At 44.7% G+C, this 15,762-nt stretch overlaps 1 protein-coding gene across 6 annotated transcripts; it reads left to right on the top strand.

The window, feature by feature from the left end:
• Positions 1–465: 465 nt before the first annotated feature.
• Positions 466–15,388, top strand: ubap2a (ubiquitin associated protein 2a). Of its 6 annotated transcripts, none has more exons than XM_034585655.1 (27): positions 466–579; positions 2,457–2,594; positions 2,952–3,029; positions 3,939–4,049; positions 6,064–6,226; positions 6,345–6,425; positions 6,508–6,565; positions 7,082–7,179; positions 7,356–7,414; positions 7,504–7,574; positions 8,434–8,593; positions 8,701–8,971; positions 9,099–9,403; positions 9,571–9,797; positions 10,088–10,367; positions 10,508–10,547; positions 10,630–10,804; positions 11,243–11,294; positions 11,777–12,074; positions 12,253–12,344; positions 12,578–12,628; positions 12,717–12,810; positions 12,900–13,310; positions 13,459–13,563; positions 13,663–13,730; positions 13,836–14,027; positions 14,608–15,388. In XM_034585655.1, the coding sequence occupies exons 2-27, from the start codon at positions 2,499–2,501 to the stop codon at positions 14,701–14,703; spliced, it is 3,732 nt and encodes a 1,243-aa protein (XP_034441546.1). In that variant the 5' UTR covers positions 466–579; positions 2,457–2,498; the 3' UTR covers positions 14,704–15,388. The 6 variants fall into 6 exon arrangements, with proteins under 6 accessions (XP_034441546.1, XP_034441549.1, XP_034441545.1 ...); XM_034585658.1 differs by having other exon boundaries at positions 556–579; positions 2,480–2,594; XM_034585654.1 differs by lacking the exon at positions 466–579 and adding an exon at positions 611–1,105 and having other exon boundaries at positions 2,480–2,594; positions 12,729–12,810.
• Positions 15,389–15,762: the final 374 nt, after the last annotated feature.

Below are 15,762 nucleotides of genomic sequence, written 5' to 3'. Positions count from 1 at the left end.
CCCTGACAGGAGAAACTCACTCGGCCATTTGTGTTCTCACATACAGTCACTGTATTAATTCAGGACATTATCAGGAGTTCAGTGCATGTCTAAAACCTGAAAGCATCTAACAATACTAACATAACAATTAATGACAATTTGTAAAATATTTTTACCCTCTAAGCTTTTTTTGAAGTAGCCTACACTTTGTTCTTGAAAAAGGAACAATTTTCTAAATATATTCAACGATGTGTGGCTTTACTCGAAGCTATAGAGCTCACAGTAATAAAGGAATGACTTAAATGTGATGAATCAGGAATTGTACATGGATGTTGGGCCCCTCTGTGTAAATTGTGGCCCCTCCATGGCCCCTGGTCTGGAAAAATCCTAGATCCGCCACAGGCTCAGTCTGCAGTTCGAATTATTGAAGCTGCATATTCACAGAACACAACAGAAAAGCAAGCATTTTAGAAATGAAAGTGTAAAGGTGCGTGTCGACTGTGGAGAAGTTGTGACCCGATCGGGAGCCGAGCATCCACCGCGGCAGCGCACGTCACGTGACCACCTTGTCTGCTGCTGGCGATTGAAGCGTGATAGCAGGTAATAAAAACACCATTTCTACCACGTTTATAAACTTTACTTTCTCCGTTTCGTTGCATTTAAAGCACGCACCCGAGTGGGTTTGGGCTGAAATGGCCGGACGCCGATTTCTCCGCTGAGCTCACTCGCTGTTGTGAGGGATGTCTTTCGCAATTTTTCTGTTGTCTTGTTTCCCGGAGAGTAATGTCGGGATGGGGATTGTGCTCCGCTGCGAGGCCCTTTTTTCTCCCCTCACATTTGACACGGCTCTGTTGTTTAGCCTGTTAGCATGTGTTGATGCCGCGGACGAGCCTGGTGTCACCGCTAGCTGTTAGATAACCGTGCCCGTCTATTAATACCCCCGCGAGACTATCAAGCGAGCCAGGTCTTTTGGCTAACAGCTCGGAGCAGATTTAGATAGCATCGTTGGCTAGCTCCAGCCGTACCGCAGCGTTTATTCACGGCAGAAGCGTTAGCATGTCGGCTAACGTCGGTCCATGCTAGCGAGGACAAAGGGGGACCCCCCAGTACCAGCCACACTCAGCCGGTCAGTGTTGTCGAGAAAGACGCAATGGGTGTCCGGTTTGTTTTTGTTAGGTATACATGTGCCGTTAACTGTAGGAGAATTAGCCCCCTTAGGCAGGTTTAAAAAAACAAGCAGGCTAACCCAACAGCTACTTGCTAACGTTAGCATCGATTCAAAACAACGCTCCAGTGGCGTTAGCACTAAATTGTAATACCTGTCAGTTAGCTAGCTAACATCAGTTTGGTGTGAATACGTGGTAACGCGTAGCAACATGTAAGTGGGCGGAAATGGAACCGGTGGTTTTCTGTGTGTCCTGATAAACGATGAACAATAGAGATGTTCACAGTTACTGATTGATTGTTTTGTTATTGTTTGTGTCGAACCCTGACGGCTCCCCCACCGGCAGTGATATGTCAACATTTGATTTATAAACCGCAGACCGCAGCTGCTGCAGGTGAGTTCACGCTCCTGGAAATTAAACGGATTTTAAGATTTTCCTCTGAAATGACATTTAAAGCCACTTGATCCTTCTGCATTAGTTAGCTTTGTTCCGCCCAGCAGCCAATGGCAGCAGAGCGTTTGGCGGCGTCACTCGGCCACTGTGAGCTGGACTGCTATTGTTCTCTGATATCAAACAAATGGGTCAGAGGGGGAAACTATAGTTCATATTTTAGTAAAGGACACCACAGTCCGACTTTGCAGCACAGATTCAATCACAGGGTGTTTTGTGTTACTGTGTTGAGCGGCCACTCATTCCATGTATTTGCAGGTGGATAAAGCCCCATGTGTGTTTTGTTATTTAAATGTTTAGTATTTGCTTCTGACAATTATAAGTGTGTGCTTACAATGGATCGCACACAATTTGCAGTGTGGTACAAATTGTTCGGGGCTTAGTTTTCAAATACAGAGAAGTTATTCAGCCTTCGCTGCAGTAGCTTAGTGTTTAAGATGTGTGTGTGTGTATAATCTCAGTTGCCCTGAGCTATCAAGCAGCACAAGGGGATGTGGGGTCAGGGTGTGTAGGGTTTGTTCTGCTCCACACACACACACACACACACTGTGGTCTGTGGTATTTGTAAGAGGACACTGGGTCGCTCTCCTTCCTTGACCTAGATTTTCTGCAAAGCTGTTGCATCACCAGGCCACCTGTGTGTCTCTCATTCCACAAGGGGAGTGTTCATGGATGTGCAATAGGGCTTAACCATGCTCACAACACATTGCTCCCACTCCCACAAGAGAAAGTATTGAGTGTCTGTGGTATAAACATTGTAAAGAAACTGTGTGTGTTTGTGCGTCTGACATAATCTGTGGATTTATGATCTGTCAGTATATTTCACTCATCCTTCCATGTTTCTTGTTTTTTCTTTTGCAGATTTTTCTATTTTGTACATACAGAGTTTTGTATATACTGTATATGATGAGCTTGCTGGGCGGCGACAAGGCCCGGGGCCCCCGGGAAAAGGTGCTGCCCTCTGTCACTCACACATCACAACCACAGAAACAGATACAGGTGAGACACCACAACTACATGATAATGGGGAAAAAACTGTGTGAAATCAATCCTCTCAGCCAGAGAAAATTAAATGCAAAACACCAGGGGGAACAACTACAACAAATAAACTTCAGTGGACACATTATTCATAGGTCATTATCAAAAAGGACTTTCTTTTTCAATTGCTAGTGCCACACACACTTTTATTGGCATCAATAGGAGGCACTTGCTCAGTTACAATTTCTTTGTCAGCGATTTTAGACCATGAAAAGCAAGCTAAACAATGTAATTCCACCTCTATAGACTCTCTTCTCTTCTATTTTTCTCTTGTTAACCAAAAGCTTACCCTGTGGTCTTATTGTCTTTGTGTTGCAGGCTACTGCAGAACAGATCCGGCTTGCTCAGATGATTTATGACAAGAATGATGCTGACTTTGAGGACAAAGTTAACCAGGTGAGGAATTCTTTGGAATAAAAAAACAAGAATAGGCGTTTTTCACAGCAGACATTTTGACAGGTGTAACTGATGAAATGACTTATGGGGACAGTGACAGAAACACGACTAATGTTACCTGGAAGCCTGGGCCTACCCTACTGTGACAAGTCATGTTGCCATGTCTTCTGTGAAAAAGGTCTATACAAGCCTCATTGTCTGATTACTAAGCTGCGTCAGGCTGTGCTGACACATTCTTACATGACGGTGGTTCTCTATGTTTACACATGAACTCTGTATATTTTATGCTATGAGTGACACCATAACCTCATGGTCATGCTCTGTAAAACTGGTGCATTTTATCATCTGTGCACCTTTTTAATTAGGGCTGGGAAATTAATCAAAAATGTATCGAAACCAACTTTTATAACCTCTTCGACTTAATCTTGCTCATGTCATTTAATTTGGTTAATACTTTCCTCCCTCCACACAATCATACTGACCTGCGCTCACTTTACACTTAAAAAATGAACAACAACACTAATCAGAAGTTACTGTACTTGAAGTTTACTTTCTGTTTGTCTGCCCCTCCTGTAAAAATACTATATATAGAATTCTATATAATATTACAATGTTAACTTCAAATTACAATGTAATAAAATACTAAATTGAGTCATCTTTAAAGTAGAACTAAAAATATGCACTTCATTAGAAAAAATATATCGGCTTTAAAAGTTCAGCATATTTCCAATATAGACCCTGTCAGACGAGGGCAATGTTAAAAAAAAGATAAAATAATCGTTCATCAATTGTAATTGGGGTAGAAGTTTGAAATAGTCATGATATTAATTTGAAGTCATATCGCCCAGTCCTACTTTTAATGATAAACTTGACATTTCTAATGCGATGTATGTTTTTTGCTTTGTACAGCTGATGGAGGTGACTGGGAAGAACCAGGACGAGTGCATGATAGCGCTCCATGACTGCAATGAGGATGTTAGCAAAGCCATCAACTTCCTCCTGGAGAGTACCTCGGACATGGTAAATGGTAGCTTCTCACTTAAGTTGAGAAGAAAAAAAAAAAACTCCCCCTTACCAGTCTTATGTTTTAATTTCCACTATATTAACAGGAGACAACAAACAGAAACGGGCCACATGGATGAAAAAATTGATCTATGACCTATTTGGACATTACTTACTTTTACAACAACAAACTTCCATAAGAAACAGTCTCTACAGCTTTCTTTTTATTCACTGCAGACAAATGTCCCATGACAGTGAGCCAGCATGAGAAATACCAGGACCGTGACACTGAAGCAGTTTTTGTTATTTACACATTTGCTTTTCTTATTGTGATATGTCAGTAAGTGTCTCCTGCATATATTACAATATAATTTGCTAGACTAAACCAAGAATAAAAGATGATGGATCTGATGTTCTTACAATAAAAACGAACATGTGATTCGTTCCAGTGAAACCTTAAATTCATTATGGTCACAGATTATGGTCGTCATAGAGGTGGGTCCCAGATGGTGCAACTGGAGAAGAGCAGCTGCAGCACCTGACTCAGAGAACAGCGGCTATTACACACAGTGACATGGTGACGTTCTGCAGCGCTGGAAAAAGTCGCGCACATTTTTTAATCATCACTGATTATTTTTAAGTCCAGCATGCCTCTCCCTAAGTCACTGCTGTACGGCTCTGCATAAAGTTGAATGAGGCTTTTCTGATTAGTGCAATCTATGTTCTGGTAGAGCGCTCAAAGTCCAATACACAATCACTGTAGTTTTACTTTTAAATTGCATATAAAACAAAATACATGTAATTGTGCAGCCTTTGAAGACTCTATTGATTAAAATAGAATAATCTCTGTCAAATCAGTGTGCGACAGATGAGTAAAAAAGTTGCTCAGAAACTTCCCAAGTTTAACACGAGCAAAAATACAGAAATGTCAAACATCTGTGTTTCCTTGGGTAACAATGGGTAAAAATAAAGGATTCTGTCTCATCATTACTGCACAAAAAGTCAAAACCAATGTTGTGTCAGACATAATTTTCTTCTGTGACTGTGGTTGTAAATATCAAAAATGGCACTCAAATTGAATTCAGTAACATCAGTCGATGACTCTTGGACACTTTTCTCTTTCTAACATCAGACGCTTTTAGCATGAAGACATGATATTGTGCTATTCTCTTCTCCCTCCACTGCTCAAAGTGTAAAGTCAAAGAAGCGCCGAAATAATCTGCGAAACACAGAAGTGTTGTTCGACCTGTATGCTTCATGTCTGAGTGTCCCAGCCTTTTTGTAGAATACCAGCTGGCACAGATGCCAAGGAGAGGCTGTAGGGTGTGACTGGCCGCCAGCAAGCTCTACACATTGTTGGTTCAGTTTTATGGAAATCTAAAAATAGCAAGAAGCTGGTTCTCCTCTTTACATGGAAGATGCTATTGTTTTGGCAAACACTGCAAACCTCTGATAATATCTGCTTCTCCTGTTCTCTTTAAGATCTTAACTGCTATAAACAAAACAAATGGTCTCAGGTGTAAGAGTAGCTGTCATATAAGAGAAGGGTGGCCTTTTTAAATCATTAACACATTAGGTCCTGAATCTCAGTCAATTCATTTTGATTGACTGTCGATAAGGTACATAATTTTGATATTTCCTGTCTTTGCATGACACAGCTGTGTGGTGCGCACTTACATAGCAAGTTGGTCAAAAACAAAGCTGCCATCACAGTTCCGGTTGTGTTTTAAATGTGTTAATCAACCAACAGCAGAGCGCCGGAGGCTACTTCCACAACCTACAATTGTGAAATGTCACTGAAATGGAGGCAACTAAATGTTTTTGAACAATAAAACCTCTCTGCCTGCTTTGCTCACTAAAGCACATTGTCAGCATGATATCCTGTTTTGCTGCTGGCTAGAGATTTATAAGAAAATGCAATCAAAAACGCTATTCTATTATGTTAGGACAATGTTTTACGTTGTTTCATGTACTTGTTTTAACTCCCTGAATAGATTAGTCCTCTCTGATGTCATTCTTGTTCTGTGTTTAGACCTCATGGGAGACGGTGGGGAAGAAGAAGCCGCTGGTGAAGGAGGGTCCATCAGAAAGCAAGGAGAACAAGGAGAACCGGGAGAAGAAAGGAGAGAGGGAGGCAAGCAAAGGCCGCGCGGCTGCTAACCGCAGGGGCAAGGGGGCCGGTCGCAGCCGACCGGGTATGGACGAGTTTAAACTTAATATGAATCCACATGTACTGTAGAATCCCCAGCCTCTCAATATCCCATTTGATTATATCATATTGTTAATAATGTAGTTTACGATTTCACTTGACAGCGCGTCCAGAAGAGAATGGCGTGGAGGTGACACCGGTGGACAGAAGTTCAGATCGAGGTCGGAGAATCAAAGGTGGCCGAGGTGAGCAGCTGCTCAGCAAAACACCATCACTGTGCCAAACGTTTGAGTACATGTTACTGACTTTTGTGTGGATTTGATGCAGGATCTGGAGGCAGAGGTAGAGCACCAGCAGGGAACCGGTTCTCAGCCCAGGGCATGGGGTACGACAACAAGAACACACACACACAGTCACAGGGCTCACATTTAACTGAAGGTACTTGTGGGCCGAGCCTACATCCAGGACATGGGTAAACCTTACACCCCAGCCCTTCAACCTCGCTCTGCATCAGCCAATCGGCTTGCTGCTCCCTCACTGCGAGGGACACCTAGCCACTCAACAAAATCCCAACTGTTTGCTGTCCTGGCTCCCAAATGGTGGAACGAGCTCCCCATTGACATCAGGACAGCAGAAAATCCACACATCTTCCGCCGCAGGCTAAAGACACATCTCTTCCGATTACACCTTGGTTAAGAAGATGATGGTCTAATAACCATCGTCAACTATGGTGTTTAGATAAAAATAAAAGTTAGTTGCAGTTGTAGATTGCATTTACGTGTAGCACTTGTAGTTTGGCTTTTTTTAAGCTAATTGTACTTTCATGATTCTTGCTGTTCATGTACTCACTCTGACTTCACCCACTCTCCATTATAACTAATGACCATTGACTCTTCACCAGGACTTTCAATCCTGCCGACTATACCTCAGAGGCTCGTACACGGAACACACAGAGTGAGGTGTGGGACACGGTGGCCAACGACAGTACAGATGGGACAGGTGAGCTCCAGCACGTGTTGCTCCTGACTTACAGTAGCACTGTATTTGCTTTGTGTACTCGGCCGCTCTGCGTGTGATATTTTATGCAAACGTACACAAGCTCCAGGCATCTTGCATCTTGTTAAACTACTTGCCACACCCGTACTTGAGTTTGTGACTGGTTGGTTGTCTTCTAGTTGCCTGGAGGTCCACCATGGAGGACTGGACACCTGAGGACTGGAGTGAGGATGTTAGTGTGAGTTAACACAAAGGCCATCTACAGGAGACGTTTGTCATTTACAAGTGAATGTTTTCGTTCACAGTTCTGTCTCTGTGTTCCTGCAGCTCTCTGAGACCAAAGTGTTCACCTCCTCATGTGCAACTGCTGCTGAGAACCACATCACACCTGGGCAAAGGTATTTACCGCCCTGTTAATAATATACTCACCCCCAGTTCTCTTGTTATTTACACAGCAGTTTCCAACTGTTCCATCCATTCATAAAGTGAGTCAGTGTAGAAAAAAACATCATCTTTTTACATACATCATTTTTCTGTGAAGTATGTATGAGAAATAATGTCCATAAACAGGTTCTGCTTGTGAATATGCAGAATCTGTAGGTGAGGGACATGATTTGCTGCCTAGTTTGTCCAATCACGTTTGAGGCTTTGGTTTGAGCCTTCGCTGATTCATCAGGCTATTATCACATGACTCCCTTCTGGGAGAAAACACCCGGCATTAGCCTGGCTAACCGGTGTAGAACGCAACATGGATGATCAATTACAAGAGTTGCTGACTGTGATGACTTTGCTAACAACTGTTGTGCAGTTAAATCCTGTATTTTACAATGATACAACTGTTTACACGTGTAGAAGACAAGCTATTATTTGAGCAATCTGCGACAACCTCTGTGTTCAGCGGGACATGTGTGCCTTCCTGTTAATGTGCATGTCCAGTGTATGTGAGTGGTCACTTGATATGTGCTTTCTGGTGTGACTGTATGGACAGGGATAGGATTAAATCTGATACAGGTTCAGATATCGTTTTAGTAGTATTGATGTAGCCGGTGTCTGGGCCCAAGTATCTGCTGTCTACACCACAATCCACAAAATATTAGCTATTGCCCCCAGAGGCTACTTTGTCGTCAGCCAATGGGCTCAGAGATTGTATTGGAAATGGGAAATTGATGCCATACAGATGCTATACTTATCATTGGCAGCTTTTTGTTGTCTGCCCTACAAGCGTTTTCTAAGACTGTTCAACTGTTCCTGTGTTAGTCTGGACCTCGCCTCTCTGCTGCAGAAGCCTGTGGGTGGAGGAAGAGAGCCACCATCTTCATCTTCTCAGAGTCTGGTCTTCACCAACTCCCACCACCACCACCAGCCACCCCCGAGCCGCAGCGCCACCGGCAGCACAAGCTACGCACATGCTGCTCTGGTAAGAAAAGTTGCATTTGATAGTCTGCTTGTCATACAAACTCCTCATTTGTTAATAGAATACAGACAAGCTTAGATAATTACACTCTCTCCTCTTGCCTGTGGCAGTCGTCGGTTCTGGGAGCTGGTTTTGGGGACTTGGGTCAGGCCAAGAGGACTCAACCAAGTGCTGGAGCTCAGATACTGGAACAGCTGAAGGGCCCGGGCTTGGGTCCACTACCTTCATCACAGGCCGTGCCTCCTGCCAGCACCCAAGGAAGCAACACCTCCATTGGCCGACTGCCAGGCCTGGGAGCACCTGTACCTCCACCCTCGTCCTCTAGCTGGGACATGAAGGCTTCAGAATCCAACACCACCTCGCTGTCCTCACAGTTCAGCCGTAAGTGTTCAAATGGTGCACAGGTGCAAGCATTTAAAAAAGCTCTTTTTATTATGTGTTCTCTCTTTTGTTTATATATGTACCTATTTTTAAATGGTTGTGTTTTGTTGTGTGTCTGTGTCTGCAGGTGAGTTTGGCTTGCAGCCGGAGCCATCTCTGGTGCTGAGTCAACTGGTTCAGAGGCACAACGGCCCCTCGTTGCCTATGGCACGTCAGTCAAGTCCGCCGTCACAACAGCAAGCGCTCCCTGCTTCAGCCTCGCCTGCTCCCCAGCACACCAGCACGCCAGCACAGGCAGGAGCGGTGATGACTGTTGCTGGTATTAAACCTCCTGCGCCCAATGTGGGGCTGGACCCTCAGGGCGGCAGTACGCCACAGCAGCAGCGGGCACAGCTCAAAGGCCAGAAACGAAGGATACCTCCCACATCGAAGGTATGAAAGGATGCTGCCAGCTCCAGTTTAGATCGAAGTTCCTACATTTCCATTGTAAAATAGAAAATGCATTATTTCGTGTATGACTCAACACCAGTAGTTGTATGAACTTGAGAAAATGAATGTCACGGTTCTGAAACCCAACTGTGCTCTGTCACTCCTTGCAGATCCCCTCCACGGCGGTAGAGATGCCAGGCTCAGCTGACGTACCTGGTCTAAACCTCCAGTTTGGAGCCCTAGACTTTGGCTCAGAGTCGGCATTGCCAGAGTTTGGAGGTGTAGACAATTGTGTTGGAGCGGCATCCAGGGAGTCGACTCCGGCCCCCGCCCCAGCACCACCTGCACCGGGACCAGGGACACAGAGCCAAACAAGCCTGTACTCCAAACCGCTCAGGTACCACTGTCACTGCTGACTAACTAGTTATGTTTCTATAGTGTAATATACAGAAGCTTTGCATTTGAACAGTTTCATTATAAAGCACTACAGATTACATATACAAGATGCATATCATCAAAAAAACTCATTAAAGCTGTGTCATAAACAAAGAATACGAGATTGATGTTAGTCGTACATTAAATCCTGCTTTTTTCTCATGATTATTTCACAAATTTCCTAATAAACCAATTATTTTCTTGACTCATCTGATTTAACTTGTTCATCTCTCATCTTCTTTTATCCTGCAGTGAGTCCCTGGGCAGCCCGCTGTCTGTTACCCTGCCTCTGCCCCTCTCCTCATCAGAGCCAGTATATCACTCCTCATCGGTGGCGCTGTCCAGCCTCACCACCTCGTCATTAGGGACTCCCAGCTCCAACAATCCCCCCTCTTCCATGTCCTCCACCACCTCCGTCTCCGTACCCTCCTCCTCCCCCTTCTCCACAGTGGGAGGAAGCTACGATGGGACCATGCCCCCTCACACACGACTAGCTTTTTCACAGAGCAAAGAGGCCACAGGGCCCGTCATGGTGAGTGCTAACACTGAGTGTAAATACCTGCCTGAGCTGAACTTAAGTTGTATTCATTCTGTTTGTTGATGAACATGGGAGAGTTTGATCTGTTATCAGAGTATGTAAACACCTTTTGCTGTTTTTTTTCCTATCTCCAGAATGGTCTTAATGGTGTAAGGACCTCTGCTGCTCTCGACAGTAAGTTGCCTTTGACTGATTTATTACGTGTTCTAAGACTATGCTTCTTTGACTCATTTACATTTGACATTTCTCTCCTCAGCATCATCAGCGTCCTCCACACCAAAGCCAGAGTCGCCATCTCTGAACATCAGCACCAACGGCGCCCCAGCACCCTCCTCCCACTTAACCTCCTCCCTCCCTGCACACAGCTCCGCCACTCTTTCCAACCTTGCACAGGACCTGCCCTCAGCCAGCCAACTCAACTCACTCAATAGGTGACACACACACACACACACACACACACACACACACACACACACACACACACACACACACACACACACACACACACACACACACTACTCAGTCATACTCTAACTTTCAAAGTGAAAGTCCACAAACATCCACAAGGCAAACTTACTTTTCACATCTTAACTTCGTGTTTCCTTCTCTGTGCTGTTGTCTGGCAGTGAGTTGAACAGTTTGGGCCACCACCAATTTGACTATGTTTACACACACTGAACTCTCAAGGGAGTGACCCCTAGTCAGTGCCTGTTACTGTCGGTAAGATTTTGTAAGTGTCTCTGCCAATGGACAAAGTCAAATTTGTTCTCCTGTGTAATGAATGAGGGAGATAATTGGTTTTATCAAAGTGAAATACTACAAAGTTATTGTGCACTTGCTGATTATCCCTGTCTCCTCTGTGCCTGTAGCCATGTCAGCAGTCATTCCTCAGCTTCAGCCCTGGGCTCCAGCTCCATTGCTGTAAGTACCTCATGGCCAAAACCTTCTGTGTGGTAGCTCTGTAATGGCATGTAAGCAAACAGCACGCTGTTCTATATTATAACACATGTAGCTGCAGGGTTTCAGCACTGTTGGTACTCCATTAGATGCTACCGTGTTCACACAAGAATCTGGATGCCAAGTAAAATCAGCATCACAGCCAAAGAATCACACATTTTTCAGGGTTTTCAACAAGCTGTTTATCGATTTGCTGTTTAAGCAGACAGCCAGTTGCTTGATCGCATGTTTGGAGAAATGAGAACAAGATGAAATGCAAATATTTTACAATTTGAATGAGGAGACCTTTTCAGAATGGAACAGCCAAATTATACTAATTATCAATCTGAAAATATGGAGGGGATCCCACAGTGTAGAAATTAGTTGATGACACAATGTACACACACACACACACTTCAAATGTGTATAGAGCGGTTTCAAATGTTCCCCTTTCTCTCTGTCCTCAGTACACCAGTGTCGACAGCAGCATTGTGAGCTCCATGGTTCCCTCCTCTGGCTCCTACACGTCATTGCACCCCTCAGTACTCCACTCGACCCACAATAGCAGCAACAGTAGCAGCATCAGCCACCTGGCCAACATGCCCATCATGGGCAGCAACATTAGCAGCACAGTCTGCGGTATCGCTGGCACCAGCGGACTTCACTCTGCCGCCAGCGCAGCGCTTGGACTTGGCTCCAATGGAGCTATTGCCACGTCCAACCTCTCTGCACCAAGGAACACACCCCTGCTCTCCTCCTCCACTGGTACACAAACACACCCACCTCCACACCTCAGACACTAGGCACGTTATGTGTGATAGTTTTTATTGCTACGTGTAATAATTGAGTTATAAATACTTGAAATTAGGAGGAAAGTTAAATAGACCGAGACTGGAGCTGTTTCCAAACATGAAAGTGAGTTGATTTTCCATTGTATAACCAGGTAAAGCTCCTCCTAACCTGTCCCAGGGAGTCCCTCCTCTATTGCCCAACCAATATATCATGGGCCCAGGGGGGCTGCTGCCAGCATACCCAGTAAGTAGCCCTCAGGATCTAGAACCATTGTAATGTAGCTTTTAATGTACTTGCCAGTTTCATCTAAGCAGTCATTTCAGTTCAGTATTCTATCCTTAAACTACACATTTGATACACTTACTATCTTCAATTAAATCATCATACCTAGTATTTTTGGAAAGTGTATGAGGGTACAAGAGTCTGACCCAAAGAATGGGTGGCCTTAGACACTGCCTGTCTTTTGTGTCCCACAGCAAATCTATGGCTACGAGGACCTCCACATGCTCCAGTCCAGACTGCCAATGGTAAGAGTGAACTTGAAATCACGTTTTACTTTTTTAGGTAGTCTGGCTAATGTTTGTATCTTAAGTCGATCCTCTCTTGTACTCTCAGCCCTCTTTGCAGGATTACTATGGAATCACATTCCCGGGCCCCACAGCAACTCTCTCTGGCAGAGACGGGAGCCTAGCCAACAACCCCTACTCAGGTAATACACCCTCTCCATTGACTGGCCTCATTTAAAATCCAAAGATCCTGTGGGGTTTTTTCTCACATGGCATCTCCCCTGTTGCTCAGGTGAAGTCACAAAGTTTGGTAGGAACGACTCCACCTCCCCGGCACCTCCCACAAGCCTGGCGGCCCAACAGGCTTCCCAGGGCCAGAGCCAAGGACAGAACCAGGGCCAGCCTCAGCCTCCTCAGGCCCAGCCTCAGCCCCAGGGCCAGCCGCAGCACCACAGCAGTCAGCAGGCCTTTCTGCCTCCGGGCTACAGCTACACAGGCCTGCCTTACTACCCCGGAGTGCCCGGCGCCGTGCCCAGTGCTGCTGCCTTCCAGTATGGCCACACCATGTTTGTTCCTCCCGGGGGACCAGCCTCGGCCAAGCAGCACAGCATGGGCCTCGGCCTTGGAAACCCCACGGCAAGTCCTTTCCAGCAGCAGACGCAGCAGCAGCCAAGCGGCTACGGCCAGCACACCTTCAGCTCAGGTTAGTGAGCAAACTGGGGGAACCCATTGATTTTGAATTTATGCTGAAACAGTTTGTTTTTTTAGCAAATTGATTCTGATTCTAAAAATCCACCCAGGACCTGCTCTAAGGATTGTTTGAGTTTTGATGCTGATGTTTTCCTGTGCAGGGTATGAGGAGCTGACAGCAGGGCCGGTTGGAGTGGACTACAGTAAAGGCTACAACTCCTCCTCACAGGCACATGCCAAATCTGCTGCTAGTGGGCCTGGGAAAGGTCAGAAATAAACATGGTTCACTGTTTCTAATTTCATAATTTCCTTTTATTTGAAATGTATTGCCTTACAGTGTATTAATGTTGCTGCTGTTCTGCTAGGCGTCTCTGTGACATCCAGTAACTCGGGAGTGCCAGACATCAGTGGAAGTGTTTACAATAAGACCCAGGTGAGCCAGCCCCCCCCCCCCCCCCTACCTTGAAGTTTTGCTTTTATTTATCCCAATAAATAATCAAGTTTGGAGTTTAATGTGTCGTCACTCTTCCGTCTGCAGTCTTTTGATAAGCAGGGTTTCCATGCGGGGACCCCTCCTCCCTTCAGCTTGCCATCAGCGCTGGGGGGTCCAGGCCCTCTGAATCCTGGAGCAGCTCCTGGAGGCTATGCACCGGCCCCATTCCTCCACATCCTGCCTCACCAGCAACAACACTCACAGCTGCTGCACCATCACCTAGCTCAGGATGGACAGGTAACACTAGAGCTGCTTTCGGACTTCTTCCTGAAATTTTCCGCGAGCTGTATGTGAGAATTCAAATGTCAGAAGTATTTGCTCAAGACCAATTTGTGGAACTTTTCTGCCAGCCTTCTTGTAAAATGTCCAAGTGTGAGCCCATGCAAGAAAACAGCAGGAGAATTCACAGTGAGCGAGCAGGTGGTTTGATGACGTTTCCAACACGTGATGGATGTAAAATTGTAAAAAAAACAAAAAGAATAAAAATATCTCAGGATGAAAAAGAGGTTTCATACATTTGGTGATAAGGGCAAACTTGTGTTGATGTGTTTGTGAAAAATGTACGATTTCCTCAGCAGAATTAGCAGAATGTTCACGTCATGTCCTGCCTCCTGCATGCTCTACCCAGGCTCCACCCCTCGCCTAACATTTTTATGTTGTTGTGAACGCGTCTGACCCGAACAATCTCCTGCTGTGATCTTCAAATGAGAAAGACAAAGTCTGGGGGGGAAAAAATTCCGCTGATTTGTGTCTCAGATATTTTCTCTCTCACTCTCTCACTCTCCCCCTCCCCCTCCCCCTCCCTCCCCATGTTCAGGGTGGTCCCAGCCAACGTGGCCAGTCTAGCAGCCTGCAGCAGAAGAGCCAAGTCAACAAGTCCAGCTATGGCGCCTCCCCCTACTGGGCCAACTGAGGTGGCGAGAACCTACGATGTGTGTTTGTGTGTACGTGCATGGACGAGCAGACATACACCCGCGTATCTGACTGACAAGATCATAGAGGGACAAACCATTTTACAACACAACCTAAAACACACACACACACTACCACCCCCTCCCCTTTGCTCTGTATATCCCCTTTTCAAATTTATGGCTGTTGTATGTAAAATATATTTATGTATGTATTTATACAGTATATATGTATTGGTAGGACATAAAATGTGGTTTTCTGAATTTTGTTTTTATTTTGAAGGACATTTTATTTTAAAAAAAAGTGTAAAGAGGAGAATGCTAAATCATGGAGATGAAGTTGGTGAATATACTTGAACACAAGCATCTTGTGATGTGGATTTTTTTTGTATGCATACATGATCTGAGAATGATGTACATAGATTTTACGCATCGTTTTCATGGCAAAGGCCTTTTTTTATTTTAGAAGAAATACGTTTTTGTAAGTTTTGGTCTCCCGCATCTGTGAATCCTTATATTGAGGGTGACTTAAGTTGATAGCTTGACTTTTCTTTTTGCCCCATTTCCCTCCATCTGTCTCATTTCTCAAACTTTTAGTAGATGGTTGGTTTCACCAGCCAGGCCTTGGATTTGATGTCATTTTAACATTGGTTTAATCCTCGTTGTCCAAATTAAAAGTTCTGAACAGTTTGTTTGAGTCTGGCATCAATATTTACGCAAAACATTTCTGTATTTGGACCCACAAATTATATTCACATACATGTGTCTGATAGTGCAGGAGAGTCAGGGTAACAAGTACATGAACAAATGATGTATGTTAGCATGTTTACATGGACAGCAACTTTCCAACTATTGAATATACTGAATAAGAAATTGTACTTATGATGTTCACATGAGTTACTTATAGAATATTCCATTCATATTCCTGTTTACTTACATCCTACTACTCTGCACATGTCGTCAAGCAGTTGGTAACCGCTGTATGTGGATGTTGCTAGATGCTCTGAAAACTCCAATAAGAGACTAATGTGATTAAGACGTATACATGTCTACATGATGTGACT

Source organism: Hippoglossus hippoglossus, chromosome 5 (genome assembly GCF_009819705.1).
Source record: "Hippoglossus hippoglossus isolate fHipHip1 chromosome 5, fHipHip1.pri, whole genome shotgun sequence".
Classification (NCBI taxonomy): Eukaryota; Metazoa; Chordata; class Actinopteri; order Pleuronectiformes; family Pleuronectidae; genus Hippoglossus; species Hippoglossus hippoglossus.
This window is presented reverse-complemented; position numbering and strand designations above follow the sequence as displayed.

Bases quoted from the DNA above. Each gene is read 5' to 3' on its own strand.
- ubap2a (XM_034585653.1), top strand. From the start codon at position 1,056: ATGCTAGCGAGGACAAAGGGGGACCCCCCAGTACCAGCCACACTCAGC. The intron at 3,030-3,938 runs GTGAGGAATTCT...TGCTTTGTACAG, and splicing joins TTGAGGACAAAGTTAACCAG to CTGATGGAGGTGACTGGGAA. The intron at 13,731-13,835 runs GTGAGCCAGCCC...TTCCGTCTGCAG, and splicing joins GTGTTTACAATAAGACCCAG to TCTTTTGATAAGCAGGGTTT.